The sequence below is a fragment of the Lagopus muta genome, chromosome 9, assembly GCF_023343835.1.
Source record: "Lagopus muta isolate bLagMut1 chromosome 9, bLagMut1 primary, whole genome shotgun sequence".
NCBI lineage: Eukaryota > Metazoa > Chordata > Aves > Galliformes > Phasianidae > Lagopus > Lagopus muta.
Window position 1 is genome coordinate 17,628,701 of NC_064441.1, and position 12,684 is coordinate 17,641,384.

Consider the following 12,684-nt stretch of genomic DNA (forward strand, 5'->3'; position numbering starts at 1 on the left):
CCAGGGATAGAAGGGGGGTTGGGATATACAAGCTATTAAACCTTACCTTGCCAGCCTGGTTTGCACACTGGTTTGACGTTAACTTTCACTACGACATCTTCTCTCGCATGTTTTTGTCCACAGTCAAAAGCTGTCACCATTATCTCATACTGATGCTGTTTATCATAGTTTAGCTTCTCAGTGTTTCTGATGTTACCTACAGATTCAATAAAAGATAACATTCAGGAATTTGGGCATATGTGGATTATCGCATTCAAGGTAAGAGTTCATCAAATCATAAGCTCTTTGGAACACACAGGACATCCACAGGGATGGGCAGGACTTTATTTCTTTACTGGATGAAGGGAAGTTATTAGACAACTTACAATTTTACTAGTCTTTACTACATATGGGCACGTCTGTAGCAAACACCTGCTCAATATTTTCTGAAGACTAAGACTATTTAAAAATTAATATTCAAATGCCAGGTATGAGCAGATGCTCATCTTCCACATCTTCCCAGAACACACTGCCTTAATGTGGCAGCTGCACCTTGCTCTCTTGAGATCTAATGCTGAATATAAGTCCAGCCTAAGTATTTTTTCCCCTTAAAGTTACTATCCTTGAAGTGAGAGATATTTAACCCCTTTCCCTGGATTTTAAATGTAAGGTGCAAAATCACCTTCTACATAAGAAAGCTCAGCAGTATTTGACATGACAGAATTGAGCTACCACATGGAAAATAAAACTCAGCAATACCAGAAATTACCTGCTGAACCTGACACACGTATGAAGGTGACAAATCACTTGTTTCAGGATCAAAGAAATAACTTTCACAAAGAAATGTCTTTCTCAGAGCACTTCCTGCAAGACTAGGAGATTACTATGTAACTGTATGAACATGTAATTAAAGAGTTAGCATTTTAATTCTGCCCATTTCCACTGAAATGCCCTCACTGCTTAAACTAAAATTTGAGACTGTATAGTGTATTTGACATGTCTTCACTTGGTTTTTATACCATCTCTTTGAATGAGAATGCTTACTCTGGATCAAGCTGTTATGGAAGGTCATTTGGATGCCCTGCAGATATTACTGCAATTCATTGATACCCTAAATATGCAATTTTTCTGTTATCTCTGATGCTTTATACTAAGTTATTTTACAATATATGATTAAAAGTAGACACAAATGGTAAACACTATAAACACCAAGCACTATAACACTGTAAACAAAGACTAATGTTTTACCAATAGACTGAGAATTTCTATTTGCATCTCATCCATGAACAGAAAGGTAATCAATAAAAAAGGAAATTTCAATGGGAAAAGTAAGTACTTCTCTACACAATACACAATTAATTTTCTTCAAGCTTTCTTAACGTTGGCCTTTTTTCCTGGAAATACCAAGAGCTATAACAGATTTAAAAGCAAAACAGAAAGCTGATTAAGTGAACAACAGAAATATGAATATTCTTGTGTGAGGACTTACACATTTGCACTGCTGTTTCTTCAGGGTCAGTTTTGGGTATAGTTTGATACAGACTTCCCTGTTTTATGGGTATCTTTCATCCTATTCTGAAGATCTTATTCACAAGAACAGGAGACAGACTCAACTACTCTACTACTGCAATTCCCATTTGAATTTCATGCTTACTTCCTGTATGTACAGGGAGTATGAACTTTAATCTCCAAACCCTTGCATGACACCAGAGCTAGCAATGCTGCAAACAGCTTCAACATCACAAGATCTCCAGCAGCGAAGAGCCAGCAGACGCTGTATTTGACAGTATGCCAATAGGAGGCCTAATATGACTTCTTTTCAGAACATGCACTTTTCTAAGCCAATGTAAAGAAAGCATGATTTAATAAATAAACAAATACACACAAATAAAAACTACATGCAAATAGTTATCTAAAAAGTTTCACTTTTCTGAGAATATCAGGATTTTAGAGGTCCTAATACAGATCTCAGTGCTGTAAAGTTGACCTTGCAAGGTTCTGCTCAGGTCTGTTTTCTAAGATAAGTGATCTGACAAAACTTGTACTGATTTCATCTTCACACTGAGCTATCTGAACATTTATTTCTAAGCACTTCCCACGGATTGAGCAAGTAGCTTCTTCCTCTGTAAAATGGGTATAATGATAAGTAATAGTTACCAAACGTCTTCTCCAAAGTGAGAGTGCAGTTCAGAGTCATAACAGAATTAGTGTCTAAATGTGAATTCTTAGGAATACCAGACTTTCTTCACGTGAAATAATTTAGATCAGGAAGAAATTAAAAGCACTGAGTCAAAGTTGCCAAATGTAAATTAGGAAGCTTTATTTTACTTTCCTTTAGATGCATGACCTACTAAGGTCTATACTGGATGCTGCTTCCTGTGCCAATGTTTATCAGTTTGTACCTCACACAATTTGGTGATGTGAAGTACACTGTGCATAGCTGCAGTCTGGAAGGTTTTCTCTTCCTTTCTGTAAATGTTTTGCAATGTGCAATATAATTTTTCAATACAACAAAATGTTCCCTGGACCGATACAGATATAAGAAATAAATTTTGCCTAAAAAGGAAATGATCTACCAAAAGGTAAAAGCTGATGACAAGGCATGTTCATCTATCTCAAAGTCTGTTAATGGCTATTTTCACAGGTTTGTGGTCAAAAGAAACATCTCAACATATGAACCAATAGTTGCACTTTTTTTTTTTTTTTTTTTTTTAATTATAAACCCTTTACTTTTGGAGAATTTCTGGGAATTGAAATACCACAGCTGTATTTCTGAAAAGTGGAAAAAAAAAAAAAGATCACTTCCACAAGACACAATGACATGACTTTCACTAGAATGGAGACCCTAGATTGGTTTTTCACAATGGGCAAAAAAACTATAAACAAAATCCTAATTAGCACAGCATTAACAGACAGTCCCAAGCATCTCATACATCTATTTTAATATATCCCACAGGTAACAAAAATGGGAACAATGCCAAAGAATTTGCATCAGAGAAAGCTTATATCTGCTGGCAAAGAGGCACATTCTGAGCAGTGAAATGTGTTGGAACTGAGCAACATATTTCTGTCACAAAATAAAAGTGCAGCCATCTATTCTCTGTCTCTAATCCCAGTGAGCTTAAGCAATCACCATTATTTTAAAAAATTGCAAATTAGATTGCAATTACTGTTGACTGTGGCAGCAGTGTTCTTTTAGTGAACAAATAGATCAAAGAGTTATTAACTGAATTCATGACCAAGAAACTGCACGTATTATAACCTAACACCAATTAATCTTGGCCTTTAACGTGATTTTTAAGTCAATTTCTGGTTGTCTTTGCTGGAAAGCAGGTCACAAGCACATGGGGACAAATATGTAACCAAAGACACTTGACATTTAATGTGCTTTTGATCTTGCCTCTGACATAAAAGAAGCCGTGATCGCTCAAGAGCCAGCTGCACTGTGAGATAACACCTGAAAAGGCATAAGCAATTGGAATGCCTGCTCCATACAATGCTCATTTTTGTCTGTTACTTAGCCATTAAAAGTCACAAGCCTATTCATGAAGCCACCTAAACAGCTCAACATTTACCTAAACACAGACATACTCATGACTACATCTTTTATATAGTATATAGAATGCTTGCCTGCAAATGATGGTATTACAAGTGGTCTTTTTCCACCAACGCCATTTACACTGCACTGATGTGCTAACAGATTATTACCTTTTGAAGCTCAGCTGTACATTATGCAAGAGCTGTGCAAATAAAGATGGATCATTTTTGAACTAGAGAAAGGTGGGTTTTTTTCCTCTTTCTCTAATAAAACATCCCAATATGAAAACAACTGCTTAGAGAAAATGTAGCTCCATGCATGCTTTCAATCACCAAACTGGCAAAAAATCACATAAATCAGAACACTGCTGGGTATACAAACAAGGTGTTTGGTTGGGGAAACATGTTCTGTAAGCGCAGGAATTTATATTTTCTATTTTTTCACAAGGGTGCACATGCGAATACTGATAACTAAAACCAGTAACATGAAGGATATTTCCTTCAGTACCACAGTATGGTGCACATGTAGAAGAACTTCCCATGGGTCCATCACAGGCCTCTGCCCCAGATACAGAGAAAACAGCACTCCTATTTACAAAATGATGCCAATATGGCACTGCTGAAGCACGTGAAATACAGAATCACTATTTTGTATTGTCTAAAGCAAGCAGAGAATGGGAAGGGAGAATCCTTAGCTCATTTTAAATGCAGCCCAGCCACTTCTCCCAAACTCAGTGACAAAGTCTGTGCTTTTCCCCGGTAAGAACTTGACTAGGAGAAGCAAGAAGCTGACAGGTAGAGAAGCCAATGTCAGAAAATGCACCATATGGAAAACTTAATATGATTCATTATTTTTTGAGATGTCCATTTAATATTACATTAGAAAACCAAGTAAAATACAAACCCTTGAAAAATGTTACTACTTTCCCAAGGCATATTTTATTCTATACTGCAGAATAGGAGATCAACTTCAGGAAGCGCCACGAATGATTAGAACTGTGAACTACTAAATGCAGTCAGTATAGTGTCCATTCTGCATCCAAAGAGTTCAGAAGACTGGGACTAGCTATAAACCTGCAAATAAATTAAGTAGGGCTACATGCTGCATTACTGCTGCACAGGAAACTAGATTTTAGACAACTAAGAGAACAGACTGACTGTCAGAGAAAGGTACTGCACATCTATAAAACCATTTTTTCATTTCCATGACACGTATTATTGTGGCACTTTCTGACCACATCAAACATAAAAAAGATGTAATTTTCCACTGTTACAGTTTCTTCATTCTCAGAGAACAGTATTAGTTTCTTGAGTTAAAACTCAAAGGGCTGGATTATCAACTGGTATCAATTATTAATTATACACTATCTGCAAAAAATAACACTATCTGTCCCAGAAATTACAGTCAGATCCTTCTCCATACTCACCATTTCTATCGATAGCAAAAGGAACATCTGTTGTGACAATTTCATAATTGCAGATCTGGCTATACTGCGGGGAACAGTCCTCATCTATGGCTTCTACCTGCAATATGCTGTCATAGATCTTTCCCTCTGTCACGGTGGCCTTATACATACTCTCCTTGAAAGCTGGTGAAAACTCATTAACATCCTTTACTTGGATATGGACAACTGCCCTAAAACACGTAAGAAAAGAAATCAAAGAGAAAATAGTTTAGAATGACTTCAAGTAAGATCATATTATTAGCAGTTTGCTTTCTTAATGTAAAAGGGCTGACAAAAAAATATATAGAAGAACATGTCAACATTTGCTAAAATCAGATATTATTGAATTTCTGTATTTTATTTGCCCAACTTAATACCTTAAGTTTCTGTAGGTAAAAGCACTGTGCCAAAAGTATCAGGGAGAGGAACTCAAAGGGTTCCTTGCTAAAACCGTGCTGCCTTTTAACATGGAGCCCAGCAGAAAGTTGGTGACATTACACCAGTGCAAAATGGGTCAGTAAATGGAAAAAACAAACTAATAAAAAAAAAAAAAAGCATATTAAATACTTGTTACATAAAAATTGTCAATTTATGGCACTCTTCAATACAAAGTATTTCACCCTCTGCTGATTCTAACTACCTAATTACTTAAGTAGCTATAATATTTGTAACTTGCCTTCTAAAGGAAAGAGTTGTGTCAATATTAAAAAGTGAAATGCTTGGTAGCATTTAAAGAGAAAAATGATGCAACACAAGCTGCATACTGATGTAGGTCTGAGATTCCCCATTAAATCCCAAGGCACTAATTTACTTGCAAATGTAAGAACAGGATCCTTGCTGTTGGCACCTCTTATCAAGATAATGATTTCCCCACATTTTCAATATGCACATTATGGTAAGCCTCTGAGGATCAAAAATAAGAGATTTTCTGTACTTAACGTGCTAACTCTCAGTGTACTAAATTGAAACAATTTTGTATCTGGTTGGATAAGCTGGGTAACAAGCAGACAGAAAAGGGAAGGGGTGTTCCAGATCAATGGCAGAACCAGGAATAGGTGTTTGGACTCCAAAAACCTAGCTTAGTCTGTTTACTATACAAACAAAAGAAAGAATAGCAAAGGCTGCTCTGAGTGAGCCAGATTTAATGACCATGATTAGACCAAATTTTCCAAGTCTAACACTCAGTAGCTTGTTAGTAATGTGAGTGAAAAATGCTATAAAAACTAATAGTATTGAGGAAAAATTGTTTCTGTAACTTGATAATTATTTGATATTGTAGACTTTATTCTAGATATACATTCTTTTTAAACATCCTAAAAGAGTTTGGAATGCTTTATAGAGCTAATGAAAATTTTAATTGTCTGGATGAATAAAAGGAAGACCTATTAATCATTTAAGTGGTTCTTAGCAAAATGAACAGGAGTTATACTTCTATATCTGAGTCAATGACAAATGGTCTGCATGCCTTGCAGGGGGAAAAGGGCACTGCCTTTATTTAAAAGGTACGCAGGAAACTGGCTCCACAGTAAAAAGTACCACCTATTCACCTTGAATACCCTTTCATAACAAGAGGATGTTAATTCCTCTGGGACTTTCTGTCCAAAAGTTGAGATCAGAAATCCACTGTGCAAAGGCAACAGTGAAATAGCTTATATATATGCACATACTAAAAAAATGATCAATTTCCCCTTTTCTTACCATTTCAAATGAGGTGAACTGAAAGAACACTTAATTACAATTTCTAAGAGCTAGGTTCTATTTCCTGGATGATCTGTTCAGTCAATGTATTTAATATAAAAGCAAAAATGGAAAAGTTAACCAAAACTGAGATACACTTCTCCACTTAAACCGTGATTCTGTTAAAAACTTCAGCTGGAACCAGTGCAGAGTAAGTCAAACTGTCAGAGGCAAAAAAGAAAAAATCTCTAAAAAGAAGTAGGAATTAAAAGTGGACAAACCATTGTGACAACTAATCATCTTGGTTTAACTGCTTTCTACATGACTACAGTATAAACATATATATGATATCCTGGTCACCAAATTGGAGAAAAAGGGAAATGATGATGAACCACTTGCTGGATAAGGAATTGACTTTCTGGCTGCACTCAGAAAGTTGTGGCCAACTGCTTAATGTCCAAGGAAAGACTGATGATAAGTGGTATTCCTCAGGGATCAGCATTGGGACTGGCTTTACTTTACATCTTCGTATGCTACATGGACAGTGGGATCGAGTACACCGTCAGCAACTTTGCAGATAACACAAAGCTGAGTGGCACAGTTGACATGCTAGAGGGAAGGGATGCTATCCAGAGAGACCTGGACAGACTTGAGAGGTGGGCCCATGCAATCTCATCAAATTCAACAAGTTCAAGTGCAAAGTTCTGCACTTGAGTTGGGGCAATCCCAAGACAGACACAGGCTGGGTGGAAAATGGCTTAAGAGCAGCCCAGAAGAGAAGGATTGGGAGCACTGGTTGATGAAAAGTTCAACATGAGCCAGCACTGTGCACTTGCAGGCCCGAAGGCCAACCATATTCCGGGTTGCTTCCAGAGAAGCGAGACCAGCAGGTCAAGGGAGGTGATTCTGCCCTTCTACCCTGCTCTCACAAAACCCCACCTGGAGTATTGTTTCCAGTTCTGGAGACCCCAACACAAGAAGGACATTGAGCTGCTGGAGTAGGTGCAGAGGAAGGCCATGGAGCACCTCCCCTGTGAGGACAGGCTAAGAGAGCCGGGGCCCTTTGGTCTGGAAAAAAGAAGGCTCCAGGGGGACTTTATAGCAGCCTTCTAGTACCTGAAGGGGTGTACAGAAAAGCTGGGAAGGAACTTTCCATAAGAGCAGGTAGCGACAGGACAAGGGAAAATGGTTTTAAACTGGAAGAGGGTAGACTTAGACTAGATATTAGGAAGAAATTCTTTACACTCGCTGGAGTTTCTCACACTGGAACAGGTTGTGAATGCCCCCTCCCTAGAAGCATTCAAGGCCATGCTGGATGTGGCTTTCAGCAACCTGCTCTAAAAGAGGTCTAATTGCCTACAGTGAGGGTTTGGAATTAGATGATCTTAAAGGTTCATTCCATCCCAAACCATTCTATGATTCTATAAAAAGGTTACCTTCAATCTGATTTGCACCATAGAGTAAATGCACAACAAAGCGAATAAATGTTATTTTCACCTACTTGTGAGATTTCTTCCAGTTTACTCCACTTGGTCCTGATCCACAGTCATAGGCTTGAATGATGAACGTGTATTCTTTCTGCAGCTCACAATCAATAGGACTTCTGGCTCGAAGACGACCTTCTCCAGATGTCTTGTTAAGCACAACAGCTTCAAATGGCATTTCTTGTCCGTGAATTTTAAAAGCACATATCTCACCTGTGAGGAATAAGATAAATATAACACAAATATTAAAATACTGTAATATAAGTATAACACAAAACAATCATAATCTAATGCATCACAGTACCACTGGAGATGTTAGCACTGATCTGTATTTCACATGCTGTTATGGATGGAGTAATACTGACTCAGGTATAAGATTAACACGTATGTACAAGGGATGGTGGCCATGCATTTGTGGAGAGTGATGGGGTGAGAGCAGCTCTGGTCACGTCCTCTCCTCTTCTTCTGTCACTGCAGAATGTTTCTTAACACTCTAGAAACCATTCCTTAGATATGGCACCAGGTTAAATTCTGAGCTAAGTTAAGATGACAGTGCTTAGTTAAAAGAGAAAAGCAGAAAGAAAAGAGAACATTTTAGAGGTGATCTTTTCTAACTGCTGTCACTGCTTCCCGCAGACACTTGAGCTAGCAGGTGGTAGCAGATGTTCAGATTCTTGCAGTTTAGCTACCAACAGTGAAAAAACTAATGATGCAGAACATAAGCACATTCAAAACATATCTTACATTATTTACACACATATATCATCTTTATCATCTTTGGAACAGAAGTAGTCAAAGGAACACAGGCAAGCGTCTCTTTTGGACACTGCAGTCACCCATGCACACTCACAAACCCATACAAGATGCCTTCTGGTCAGCAACTCACTGCCTCCCAACTGTATCCTAACAGAAAACATCCACAGCTTCTCTCAGAGGAATACTATGTAACAAAATAGATGGCAGAGCAAGGACTAAAAAACAGATCTGGACACAGAAGCTAAGAACAACAACAAAGAAGGTAATGCAGATCTCAAAGGGGAAAAAAACAGTTTCCAGTGATTTTTCTTTATATATGTGTGTGTATGTATGTATGTATGTACGTATTACCCTTTATGCTGATGGCAAGGATACGCATGCTGAAGTCATTTTTAGCCACTCCAGAATTCAACTTTAAAAATGGAACATTTATACAAAGACCAATGTGGCTTAAATATTTTTATGACACATTAAACACATGCTCTTTTATGAGCAAGTCAGTCTCAAGACATGCATTATGGATTCAGAGCTGTATCCCAGTCACATAATCTATTTCCATTTATTTCCAATTTATACTTGCAGCCTTTTGGCTATCTTCTTGCCAATCATATCTGAACCAACTGCCAAATTCTAAATTAACTCTGAATCTGTGACCTCTAATACAAGTGTTAACTGACTTCTCTCTTTCTGTTCTAGAATGTTTGTTTTTAGAGAAGATGCTAGCCAGTGACTTTATAGAAATGACAGAGTTCATCATTCTAATTACGAAGGGAATGAAAAAATGAAGATTTAGGTGTTTGTATTTTTAGGGGGGATAGGTGTGGAGGTAGAAATTGGGTATGCTTAGGCATATTATGCTTTATGCATATTTATGAATAAAGGTCTTCAGGATATTCCCTCAACTACGATTCTTCCCTTGATTACAATGGGAGCTGGAGCTGAGCTCAGCTACATACACTGACATTTAGGCAGATGAATCCCACTCTTCACCCTTGCTATCAGTGCTGTGAGTGCTTTTACAGTGTCTACATGCAGTTGTTTTACTAATTATGAGGCATAGAGAGAACACACTGTTTACTTGGACATTTGCTCACTCCAGCCCCTCACTCAAATGGCACGAAAGGGCTGTGTGGTATTTCAGGATGGATGGAGGATTTGCTCTGTTCCAGGCTCTCTTCAGTTTGTGCTCAATGAACATGAATACTGGGGCTGTTGAGGAAGGAAGGGATTTTGTCTTGAAAGTCAGTCTCTGGAAAAGACTAAGTCCTTGCATCACCATATAAGCAAGCTTCACAGTGCTTATGATCTGTTCCATAGGAAACAAAACATAAGAGAAGGTTGAAGTGAAGCAGTTTGTTTAGCCTTGATTACAGGCACCAAACACTGAATTTGCACCTCAATGTTGTTACCATCTCTCTCTCTCTCTCTGAAAACAAATACTATTCTAATTTCCATGCAACTTCAAAGTGAAATGTTCATCTAAAATGATACTGTGCATTTCAGTTTTATAAGTGTGGGACGTTTAATGGAAGAATACCACTTCTTGTATTCTGTAACAGTGGCCTCTCAATAAAAATAAGCTATCCTCAGATGCACAATCTGACAACAGAAATCCTAACTTCAGTGCTTTGCATTTATTATTTTATTGATCCACTGTTTAATTATAAACAGTGCAGCATTTGCAGACATCAAGCCTACATTCTTGAAGAGCAGAAATAGCTCAAGACAGGAAAAAAGCAACCTCTGCCTTTGTCTGAATGTTTATCATTTTTTCCTTTCCAAACATAGAGGGCTGATGCAAAGCAATTATAGAAGCAGGACAAGTTTAATTAGTTCTCAGCAAGTATTTGGAAGGTTCCAAATCCTGCTTGTATGCTAGATATTCCAGCCTTATTTACAACTCTAATTTTGTCTTCTATGTTCACATTTATTTAAGATAAAATAATGACAGCTGCACAAATATAGGGAGATATTTGTAAATATGAAAAAAAAAAAAAAGCATATACTTCTGGATTTAGGTTACAGCACTCTATTATTTTCATATAAATAGCACATATTTTTAAGAGCTAGGTAAAAATTTTCAGAGAGAGAGTTCTGCTGTTTCTAAAGGAATAAGTTTATTCTAAAAATGTACAGTAATTGTAATGAGTAATATTTTTAATAGAATTGATCAGCTGTAACAAAATTAAATGATATCTGTCTTCACACTGCAAGACACGCACAGATATATGGAATTACTGTTAGACATCACAAATACTTTCTTTAAAATATAACAAGTATTATTTTTTAACTACAAAATGGAGCCACGGGGCTTTAATTTTTAATCCCAGACAGACCAACCCCAAACCCAGCTGATGCCTGTAAGAACTGTGCCAAGCTTATGTTATTTACCAGGCTCATAGACACATGCAGTTAAGTATCCAACGAGGAGATGGGTCTCTGTCTTATTCAAAGTCTATTTAAGCTGCAGAACAACCACCTTTGGGACACTGACACCACTCACTTTTTGTTTCCTTTGTAGAGGTGCTTTAGAGGGCAAACTGAGACACTGTTTTCCCCACAACAGACAATGCAGAAAAATAATACTACGTTTAACCCTTCATTTCATTTAAATGGGCTTGGGAATAGAAATATATAGGGTTTATTGATCCAAATGGTGGTGGCAGTGAGTTCATGAAACAGGCACAAGATGATGAAACCACATAAAGGTAGACTAACATTCGTGACATGTTATAGCAGTTGAATCCAGAGTAAAAGGAAAGTCCCTCTTCTCCCAGGGCCAGGAGGTACAAGCTCCTGGATTTCTGCTGGATTACTAAAGAATCTCCTCACTTTGCTAAGAGTTGCTTCATGGAATCACACTTTTTTAACTAAATTCTGACATAACCTTTTCTCTTTGTATAATTCAGATGATTATCAGTCATTAGCACCATACATTTTTTGCATTATTTTGAGAAATCTGGGAGAAATCAGTAGGTTACTAGCAAAGAAATAGTAAGTTCCTTTGTAAGAACTATACTAGCTTGAAAATGCTATTGACAGTTCCGTGTTACAGAAATATAACCAACAAATCTTTCCATCATTTAGAAATTACTAATGACAATGTTTCCTATTCAGCTACATTTACACAGGCTTTAATCAACAAAATTGCATTACAAATCATATAAATAAACAAAACGCCCCTTGCTTTCTAAGAAATAAAAAGCAATGTTACAACTTTAATTGCAACACAAAATTATTGCCTTGAACTCAATTTCAAACGTTTCTAAAAATTATATATTTGCACCCTTACTTTGCCTTTCCCATCAATGTTTGCTTTTAATTCACATTTTATTACATAAAGAATACAGAAGAATGCAGAGATCCCTGACATTTGATCATTATGACCAGTAATTAATAAAATAGAGTTGCATATGAATCAGTAATTACAAAAGTTTTGTTCAACCAGAGTTCCTGGCACATTCTTTCTTGCAGCCTTACGATTGCTTATGGAGTACTCAGTATGTGTGGGAGTGTACACACACGTATTTGTTCCTCCCATTAACTCCAAAACCACTTGCTGATTTCAGCTAAACATTAAGAAGATTAGTTGCTTCCCACAGACACTAAGTAATCATGCAGCTGCACAATATCAAGAAACTACAGGAATAGTGAAAGGGTGTCAAAGAGGTCACATCTCACTAGATGGCATCCATTCATATCAAAACCTTGTAAAAGCCCAACAACAAGAAAAGCTGCAGTTCTATTTTTCACCTTTTTGACAGCAGTAAATCAAAAATGAGGCACAAACCTCCAGGAAACAAGGC

General features: G+C 37.2%; 1 protein-coding gene across 3 annotated transcripts in view; it reads right to left on the minus strand.

Moving 5' to 3' along the window:
• Positions 1 to 12,684, minus strand: part of CLSTN2 (calsyntenin 2) — a 298,618-nt gene that overhangs the window by 65,896 nt on the left and 220,038 nt on the right. For all 3 annotated transcript variants that reach the window (XM_048954383.1, XM_048954385.1, XM_048954386.1), the window contains 3 exons: positions 8,140 to 8,335; positions 4,944 to 5,152; positions 47 to 196 (listed from right to left, as the gene is read on the minus strand). In XM_048954383.1, the coding sequence (XP_048810340.1) occupies positions 47 to 196; positions 4,944 to 5,152; positions 8,140 to 8,335 (555 nt within the window). The remainder of the gene's footprint in view (positions 1 to 46; positions 197 to 4,943; positions 5,153 to 8,139; positions 8,336 to 12,684) is intronic.